General features: G+C 36.1%; 1 protein-coding gene across 4 annotated transcripts in view; it reads left to right on the plus strand.

The window, feature by feature from the left end:
- CYRIB (CYFIP related Rac1 interactor B) overlaps positions 1 to 10,406 on the plus strand; it is a 31,102-nt gene that overhangs the window by 17,918 nt on the left and 2,778 nt on the right. For all 4 annotated transcript variants that reach the window (XM_072851888.1, XM_072851887.1, XM_072851891.1 and 1 more), the window contains 8 exons: positions 2,113 to 2,234; positions 3,937 to 4,042; positions 5,116 to 5,252; positions 5,909 to 5,986; positions 6,085 to 6,201; positions 7,332 to 7,411; positions 8,599 to 8,725; positions 9,528 to 9,598. In XM_072851888.1, the coding sequence (XP_072707989.1) occupies positions 2,113 to 2,234; positions 3,937 to 4,042; positions 5,116 to 5,252; positions 5,909 to 5,986; positions 6,085 to 6,201; positions 7,332 to 7,411; positions 8,599 to 8,725; positions 9,528 to 9,598 (838 nt within the window). The remainder of the gene's footprint in view (positions 1 to 2,112; positions 2,235 to 3,936; positions 4,043 to 5,115; positions 5,253 to 5,908; positions 5,987 to 6,084; positions 6,202 to 7,331; positions 7,412 to 8,598; positions 8,726 to 9,527; positions 9,599 to 10,406) is intronic.

A 10,406-nucleotide genomic window follows, 5' to 3' on the forward strand; every position in this document is an offset into this window, starting at 1 on the left:
TATAAACCATTGGTTTAGGTTTCTTGGAACATTTTAGGGAAATGAAATACAGTGGTTGGCTGATTACATCCTAAGTGAAACACACTAACAAGATGTTGAAGGTGTTGACTTGCATAGCCAGCTGTTCAGTGAAGACCGCTTAATTTGTATCTGGAAGATGATTTTCATTTCTAATCTTGGAAGGTCATAGCACTACATCTGTTCTGCTTGTCGGTGTGTTTCAAAATGAGGAGGAGGAGTTCTTGTGGCCCCTTCTGCTGTGCCCCTCTGCCCCCCGTTGAAAAATGAACTCTCCTTACTGGAGAGAGTAAAGAAAAAATGGCATGAAAAATTAAATAGGCAAGAGATGTGCTCAGTGTGAGACAATCCAAGTGGCAAGTCTTGATTGCATTATTTAACAACACAATCTGGAATGCTACAGAGCTTCACGTTTTAGTCTGTATTTCACTATAGCATTTCATGTTTGTGCATGAACTGCTGCCACTCAACTGGTGCTTACCTGTCTGCTCTTTTCCCTCATGTTTTTGTCTTCATTTCTTACAGCAGTCTTCAGCAGCTTTCAAAATTATAAATGTGACCTTTGTGATGATCTGAAAAGCACTGGCCACTTTTACTTGATGCCTAATCAATGTGGTGCTCTTATACTTTTTTTTTTTTAAAGCAGTAACCAGCTTTTTTTACCTGTGCTAATTCTTGATGGTTCTCAAAATATCACAGTTAAACTGTTGCAAGGTCTATATATAGGCATATTTCTAATAATGCCCACTCTCTATACATTAAACCATAAAAATAAGAAGTATTATGCAAAAATTACAGCAAAGTCCAGACAGGCAATGCATGTGAAACTTACCTTCTCCTCATACAAACTTAATTTTCCAATGTTTTTTTTCTAGTGTGTAACACTAGGACATTGTGAAAATTTTTTTTCTTTAATATAAGTATGTACCTAACTTCCATCGCTGTTAGTGGGAGTTATACATATGGATCATGGAAAAAGCACTTTAAAAAGACATTTTCCAGACCCTTTAAACTGCATAAAATCATGAGGATATATTGTCCGTAGATAGCTTTTGTTTGTCCCTATAAAAAAGAATCTATTGTTAATACCTTGACTTTTGGCATTGGAAATGCTGGATTGAAATATCCTGATACTTATTTCATAACATATTTTGCCCATGTAAACAGAGAAGTGTGGTTTGGTTTTTTTGTTGTAAGAGTTTCAGTAGCAGCTTCAGTAAGTAAATTTTTTTTTATATTTATGTAAAAGGAACTAACCTTATAGCTTAACTACAGTCAGAATTTTAAAAGAAAAATTGATGTCATATCAGGTAAACCAGGTCTGAGATATTTGTACTAGGGGATTATTTTTAAAGGTTAAAGCCTTTTGTTGATTCTTCTCAAAACATACTTCTTACTGAATGACATTTCTTTAAACATGTATGTGTAGCTTTTTTGAAATTATGATCAAATATACTTTTGTAAAGTCTTTAGGTAATTATAGAAAAACTGGGAGATGGCATATGTCCTTAAAGAGTGGGGAGGAAAAAAAAAGAGAAGTTCACACTAGATCTTTTTGTTCTCAACTCTGATTTTGCAATTAGTGCAATAAAGAATATGTTTTGAGAATTAAATATATTTAAAGAGACAGTTCCTTTCCCAACCAGTAAAAGGGGAGGCAAGGAAGATGGAAAATAATCTGATGCAGTGTTTCTAGATAACAACAGACATGAACACCTTCTGTAATATCTGTAGTGAGTGTGTCTTAAGTCTCTTTCACTGCTGCACTCTACTGCACTCTAAGGTGAGACTGATATGGTAGTCATGTCATATAAAGATGACTTGTGAGGATTTCTTTTCCTAACCCAATTTTAAATAAGTCAGGAAGGATGGATTTGAGGTGGATTTGGGGGATGCTAAATGAAGCTAAAAGACTACTAAAATGAATACAGCTACTCTCTTGGAGTTCTTCATACATTGTAGTAGCTCTTCAGGGAATGAAAATTCTTGATGAGTCGCTGCAAGAATTTGTCCCGTAGGTGATGGTGTGCCTATTGAATTCCATATTGTTGTTAAATATGTATATATATATATTTAATATGTTCTGCTGTTTAGATGCCCAACCTACAGAATCTGAAAAGGAAATTTATAATCAGGTGAATGTAGTGTTAAAGGATGCAGAAGGAATACTGGAAGACTTGCAGTCATATAGAGGAGCTGGCCATGAAATACGAGAGGTGAGCTAGAGCGTTATGATTGCACACAACCTGTGGTTGTTCATTGTCTAATCCTAACCAAATACTGCTGGATTTTAACTTTGCTTGCAGGAGCTGTTTCGGCAGAGCATGTTGTCTATTAAAATTGCTGTCTTGAATGTCTGCTCTGGAATGTTCCTTCTTAACAGTGAAACAGATGTCGCTTGTTTCAGTAATATTAACCCACAAATGTAATAGCAAATGATGCTTCTCAAACTTTTTATGGAATTGTTGTTGTTGATTTTTCTTTATATTTCCACGTAAGCTCTTTTTGAGTTAGTGGCAAGTTTGGAAACAGCATGGTGTGACTACAATGCAATATTGAGTAGTGTCAACATCTTTTTGTATGCTAATTGGAGAAGTCTGATGTGTGGTATTCCTAACACAAAAGACATCTAATTTTCAATCCCTTTTAATTGTCTTTTATTTACTAAAATAGATGTTTGGAATAGAAACAAAGTTTCTTTACAGCATGTCACTCCATTTTTTTCCTTTACCTTTAAGAAAGGGTTGAATAAATACTCAACCCCCTTCCCTTCTTCCTCAGATGCAGCAATGGGGTTACTTTACTCCTAAAGTGAGGAGTTACTGTAATGTACTCTTAAGAAATCCTAGTACATAGGAGGAGTCTCTGCTCACTCTAGATGAATTTGAGATACTCGGAGCCATTCAGCTTTAAAGTACCATGAGTTTTTATTCAGTCTCTGTTGAATTCACAAGGTAGGTTTAAGGAGGGTAACTATGTCACACAAAACCCTTAGGAGGGGAGGTAGCTTATTTGTTCTTCAAGGAAGGAGCATGTTCAGGGAGAAGCTGTAGGATCTGGCAGGAATGTGTGTCTAAGCAACGAAACCTGCAGCTCCCGTGGAGAAGGAAGAGAGATGCTCCTGAGATGAGGTAGACATTGCAGAAAGGAAGCTTGCTAGGGACCAGAGGAGTGTGCTGCAACTCACAGCCCAGGGCTGACTGAAACAGATTTTGGAATCGAGGAGTTGACTTTGAAGATGCACCAGGAGAGTTATGAGCATTTTTATTTCTGTTTTCTTAGTAATTTTCAGTTGCAAAGTAGTCCAGTTTTTATCTTAAAAACCTGAAGAGACTGAATTTAGGGCTTTATCTGTCTGGGAAGCTTACTGTAAAGACAAGGTCTATGCATATATACCTCAAAGCTCTGGTATACACCATGTCTTGGTGGTGCTTTATGTTGTGGATTATGCTTGAATGTTCCTGCTGTAATATTTAGCCTGAATTTCACAGCAAATTTGTTTTTTTTTTCCTCCCCCACAAATTCAGAAATTGGTGATGTATACCAACATTAGGATGAGGCTTTGATCACTAAACTTTTTTGCTTGGAGGTACCCCAAAAATTTGTTGATTTTAATTAACTAGATCTGGTTATGTAAACTTTCTTATTTGAGTAGCTATATTTTTAATAATTTCTTTACGCTCTCTCCAAGTTGTTTTCCTATTCAGGATAGTTAGTTTCAACACAAGTATTTACAGCTTTTTTGGAACAGACATGGGGTAGTACAGGCTTGTCTGTCAACTGGAAACGTCTCAGTAGGTAGAATTTTTAATTACTAGCTCCTCAAACAATTGTCCTGCACAGATATTTTTTTTCCTAGTAGCGTATCAGTTATTCTTAATCTAAGCATACATTTTTCCTCTTTTTTTCTGTCTTAAGGCAATACAGCATCCGAATGATGAGAAGCTGCAAGAGAAGGCATGGGGTGCAGTTGTTCCACTAGTAGGCAAACTAAAGAAATTCTATGAATTTTCTCAAAGACTAGGTAAGTGGAGTGGTATTAACTTGGGGGTTTTTGTCTTCATTAATTAATACATTTGGCATATTCAAATGTGATCACATCTAGGTCAACCCCTTGTTAGTAGGTAAAAGCTCATATTGCATAGATTCCTTCCATGCACTGGATTGGATCTTATTTATGTCTACATACTACCTTCTTGCATGTGAAAGCAAACTTGCTTCAGTGGATACCTGAGAGGAGAGAGAGAATCAGAGCATACTTGTCATCCTCTTTCTCTACTCCTTTAGTAACTCTGGAAAGTACTAACAAGCTGATTGTTTTGAAAATTAGTGACAAATGCATCGGGAATGAATTCTGTTAATGTTTCTGATACCACAAGTCATTAAAAGTGACTGTATTATTCTCCCCCAAAACAGCAGAAATAACTTGGTCTGTGGAAATGCCTGATCTTGGTTCATGCAGGTGCAATACTTAAGATGGCACTTCATGCCTCTTACAAAACCAACTTGACTGATACTCTGTCGAAGCTGATAAAACCTATTGGACTTGATTTGCTTTTTCACAAACTATCTGTTGTTACCTCACTTGTAGACAGAGTTATTAGCATAGCTCCTGAAAAAATGAGCTCAAAAAATCGAAGCTTTTTGCAGGCAAGTTCTGCTCTGTTAAAGAGGAGACGTATTTTTCTCAAGAAGATGAGCAGGAAGTTGGATTATAAGTTTATCTTAAAAACAAATAAAACATGACTTTTGCTGATAAGTATGTACCTCTTGAATTCTGTGTTATCTTAAAGGCTGCAGTCTGCTAACACAGATTATTGAAATCTGTTTTACACAAATGTTGCAGACAAAGCTTGAATAAAACTTTTCAAGAAGTTTTTTCATGGCTGTCAGTGCTGATTAGACCTAGTCTTTACAGCAGTTTGTAAGTAAATAAGATAAGTGGCACATAGAAACAATTCATCAAGCTCCATTATTATTAACTATCATGTATTTTGGCAGACTTCTATTTTAATTCTAGCATGCAGAATATCAGTCAATAGAGATACAAGAAGCAGGTGCAGTTGTATATTGCAAAATACTCTCCTCTCATTTAAGAGGCAGGATTGCGAGGTCTGTTGGGAGCCCTGACAAGCACTCCATATTCACCAACGCAACACCTGGAGCGAGAGCAGGCTCTTGCTAAGCAGTTTGCAGAAATTCTTCACTTTACACTCCGATTTGATGAGCTCAAGGTAAGAACTTGTTGCAATTTTGTAAGCACAAAGGCTAGCAAAAAGAAAACAAGTCTATTTACTGAAGCAGTCTGGGTTGTGTTCTGTTCTAGAATAGAGCATGCAGTAGATACTCCAATATCTACTATGCTCGGCTTGTTCGCATGACCTAGAGTTAGATTAAACTGGAAAGCAGATGAAATACCATATTAGCTGTAGGCAGTTATATTTCAGTTCATATTAATCATGTTTCTTCATGTGAATTTGGCATATCTCTTGGGATTATGCTGCTGCTGCTTTTAGTATGTGCACACCCATAGTCCAGCTATTTTCTTGCTAATGTGCAAAGAACTAAGCAGAAATGGTATTAATTTGCTGGTCTGATGCTTGGAGTCAAACTAGCAAAGCCATTTTTTTTTTTTTCAACCTACTAATTTCAAACTCCTATTTAGGAGACTGCTGCTTTTCTTGTTCTTGTTAGATCTTGTTCTGAAAAATCTGAGAATTTAACCAGAAAGCTTTATGTTCTACATATCACTTCCCAACATGTCACAGGCCTTTTTACTTCAGAAGGGTGAATATTTTCTTGTTCTCAGTATTATATTTTATGAAATCTTGTCCTTACATTTTTTTTTTCTTGAGTTTGTCACCACTCTTTTGCTTCCATATCTATATAGATGACAAATCCTGCTATTCAAAATGACTTCAGCTACTATAGAAGAACTCTGAGCCGTATGAGGATTAACAATGTCCCAGTAGGTAACCCTTGGATGAGATGAAATGTAATCTTATACTACCTCCTATCTTTTTCATGTACAGAACAGCTACATTCTTTTTTCCTTCTGTTTTATAGGCAGAGGGAGAAAATGAAGTAAATAATGAGTTGGCAAACAGAATGTCTTTATTTTATGCTGAAGCAACGCCAATGTTGAAAACCTTAAGTGATGCTACAACAAAGTTTGTGTCAGAGGTAAGAGTACAAATTTATGGCTTGGATTGTGTACTTCAAAGCACTGCAGGGCCAGACATCATCTTGGAACACAAAACTTTTCTACCAGGCTTAATCTGGCATCCAGAAATCTAACTTGTTTTTTGGAGCCTCAAGAAACATGAAGTCTCCTTCTCAGATGCCATAGAGGTTAGAGTAAGTTCAGCTAGCCACCTTGTGGATGTGTCGCAAAAAGTTAATGGATAGCCTTACAACATTGGTAGTGATAGCTTTCCTCGAGAAAGGAGGTGGGAGAGGTAATTATGTTGCCTGCATTTTGGTGGTGGTTTAGAGCAGAAACTTCAGAAAACGGAAAGGGAAACAGCTTGACTCTCTCTGCTTGAAATAAGGAACAGAATTGAAATGTAGCTTCCTTTTCTCCGTCCCAAGACGCTTTTGTTTTGCTGCATAAAGTTAAGTACACTTACAGTATTGCAGGAGAGGGGAGAAACCTAACCTGGAAAAGTATTCCAGCATTTTGACACATCCCGATTTTATCCTTAACTACTTCAATAAATTTTAGTGATAAAATCCAGTCACTGCAAGTATTTTGCTTGTCTTCTGATAACTGTGAAGATTTTTGTCTTACATGCAAAGAATGCACGCTATTTCTTATAAAAAAATTTGTACATTACATGATTAATACAAAGATACATTTGTCTTATTAATAATTTTTCCTAAGTTCTGCTTTACACTTCAAATGCCTTGGGAAAAATGGCCTCTTATTTTATATTTCTTTGAGGTGTTTGTCTGCAACAATTTTAAGGCTTACTATTGCAGCAGATGCATGTATTTGACTATAGAAATTTCTGTCTTTAAAGACCAAGTTAGATGATTCCTTTAAAACTTCCCAAAAGTCAATAGTGTCAATGGTGTGTTTCTTTAGCTACAAACAAGCAAGCAAAACCCATATGGTAAACTTTGCTCTGTAAGTTGCTAATCTATACTTAGCATTTTTAAAAACCAGTGCAAGACTACCTGCCTTACCACAGTTGTGTTGATGTTTTTAATTCTTCCACATTGCCATGTGAGCAGATCACTGATTTGATTTAGGTTTTGTAGTAGTATATTTCATAATAATTTAATTGGAAACTGTTTATCTTCTTCTGCAGAATAAAAATTTACCTATAGAGAATACTACAGATTGCTTAAGCACCATGGCTAGTGTGTGCAGGGTCATGCTGGAAACCCCGTGAGTATAAACAGTCCTTGTATTGTGTATGAATGATCTCTGTATTTAAGACATGACTTGTGATGCATAAGGTGAAAGAAATATAACTGGGATAATTAGGAGCTATGGTGTTTTCTTTTTACCAACTTAGGTGTTTACTTTGACATGAAACTAACTTGTCTCACTTTGCTAGCCATGCAAATCATGCGGTCTACTTTTTTGAACGTATTAATATTTAAAAATAGAATGGCTATGAAAGTTAGACAACCTCTTGGCACTCTTTATAAATGGTTTTCTCATGTATAATTCAGGAAAATATACTATTTGAGCATGATTGCTTAGGGCCTCTTGAAAGAGGGGTTATGGGCAATGCATTGGATGGTACCTCCTTGCAAGTTGGCTTGGCTGATGGCTGTAACAAAATTACAGCGCCTCTGTCTGGGGAATTATGAGATGACTTGTAGGCATGAAGGCAGTCTATTGTCTGCTGTAAATGAGAGAGGCACTGGGAGTATGAACAAAAAGTCAAACTAAACTTTGGGTTTTTTATCTGTTTCTTCTGGGTTCTAAATAGTTTCCCATTGGTAAAATTACTCAGGGATGAGGTATGTCTTATTTAAATAAAAGTTTCTGTCCAAATACTGCAGTACATTTTTTTTTTAGCATATTAAGAGCTCCAAACATTTATATTCTTACCCTTCTTAGGAATGGTCTGTCTTATTCAAGAAAGTAGTTAAGCGTTGTTCATTAAGCTTGCCTTTTTTTGCCTTTTTTTTTTTTTCCCCCCTGAGTCAAAAGTTTGGGTTGCGTGTATATTAGAGGGTGGTGGGGAAAAGGGTAGGAAGCACTGAAAACAAAGTTAGTATGTATTGTTTTAATCTTTTTTTTTCTGTAAATATATATATATATATATACACACACACACGCCCCTGAAATGGTGTAGCAGCAGGGTGCTATTTTAGGTTTGAGAATCTTTGTTAATCTCCAGATAACTCTTTCTAAGCAGCGGTCTGACTTGTAGGCAGGTTATTGAAAGGAAAAAGGAAAACTCAAAAGTTTATGGGGTTGGTGGGTTTTGGGGGTTTGTGTTTTTTTTTTCCTCTGAGGATTTATAGTAGGATTTTTCTCTTTAATCTTATTTTGGGCATTACTAGTAGGTACTCTTATCTTGTGTTTGATAGATAATAATCTGTGTTTTTAAATTACAGTGAATACAGAAGCAGGTTTACAAATGAGGAAACAGTATCATTCTGTCTGAGGGTAATGGTGGGTGTCATCATACTCTATGACCACGTGCATCCGGTGGGCGCTTTTGCCAAAACTTCAAAAATTGATGTAAGTTTATTGTTACTAAATAATCTTTTGAGTATTTAAATTGTGTGTAGGCTCCTCTTCTGCCCTCCAGGTTCTAGTAGCAGATGTACACTTTGGATTGATGCTAAATGGATAATGGTAGCTGTTAGCAAACCATATACATAAGTAGTGAGAAATACAAACTAGGCCTTCAGACACATAAATGGTCATTGTTAGGTCATGAAAAATCTCTTTTGATGGAATTCAGGTAGTGTCTTGAAATACTTGTAAACAGTGGTTGTGTTGAAAGATCCAAATCGGAATGACAGGAAGTAACAACGGCATCTAGCTTCTTCCTCGCTATGGTAAAAAGATAGGTTCATCATCCACCAGTCTTCAAGTTTTTAACTTTCTGCTGTTGTTTGATAGTAAGTGTATGGAATACATGCTGTTACTGTGTGCTGCTTCGTGGTTGTTTCAAATGCAGCATTGTATTAGCTACAGAGTTTGTCATTATTTCACTGGCTGAATGTAATAATTCTTAATGGATTTATGATAAACAAATATTTTTGTTTACAGTTCCTTTTTTTTAAGGTCAGTAAAGCAGAGCTTGACATCAAAGTTGCATTGTCTAAAGATATACAGATTTTTAAGTAGCTAAGCCATTCTGTCACAGGAAAATGTAATACTGAAAGCTTAATTCCTTTCTCATATCAAGAAAATGTCTTTACACTGCTGCAACGTTTAAATACTTATTTTTTTCTGACAAACTGAATATAAAACACTTCTGTAAACTTAGAAGGTATTAGCATGAAAAAAACTGTTTAATTTTTTCAACTCTTAGATGAAAGGATGCATCAAAGTTCTTAAAGACCAGCCTCCTAACAGTGTAGAAGGCCTTCTAAATGCTCTCAGGTACTCTTATTCTTTTATTTGAAATATTTTAATGTGAATTTTCATAAATCATCCAGGGCACTTCCTTCAGCAGCGAAGCATTCGGTCAGTCTTACAGGTAAAAGATGAATGTGATTATTGCAGTTTTCTTTTCCAATGTGTCTTGAGACAGGGATGCATGAAGAAGCTACTGTGTTTTAAAAGCTGGGTCATAAACTTGCAGTTGTTTATTCTAAGATAACTTTTTGCATACTTTAACTGCATACATGTTAAGAACGAGTCTGTAGAGGTAAGCGTGACAGAGTAGATATTGTACCTGAAGTTAAAACTGATGATAAGGTATAATACATACTAAAAGCTAACTAGAGGTTACCTGTGATCACACCTACTGACTGAACTACCAAACAAGCAAATGAGCAGCTGCAGTGTGTGCACTGTAACTTGTGCCAGCTTGCCAAAGAAATGGCTTAATTAGTTTGCATTGGCCATATCCTCAGCTGTGTGTGGTTTGACCATGGCTTAATGATTTTATTTATTATTCGTAGAATATATGAGTAGTTTCACGTGATTTTTATGTTTTGCGGATAGCTTCAGACATGTAAGGCAGATAGTGTTTTGGTATGTCAATAGAAATTGTTCCTCTCACAAAGTATTTATAGGGAGGTACTTAAGGCAAGAGTCTCAATGTTTTTGCTGTAGAATAGGCGGGACAAGAAGTTGCCACATTAATTGGACAGGTAAAGAAAAATTAATAATTCTGTATAGGAACCTAAAACATGCTAATTTAGGTCATAAAGCTGTACCTGTAGTCAGTAACATGTTCTTCACG

Source organism: Ciconia boyciana, chromosome 2, assembly GCF_034638445.1.
Source record: "Ciconia boyciana chromosome 2, ASM3463844v1, whole genome shotgun sequence".
Taxonomy (NCBI): Eukaryota; Metazoa; Chordata; class Aves; order Ciconiiformes; family Ciconiidae; genus Ciconia; species Ciconia boyciana.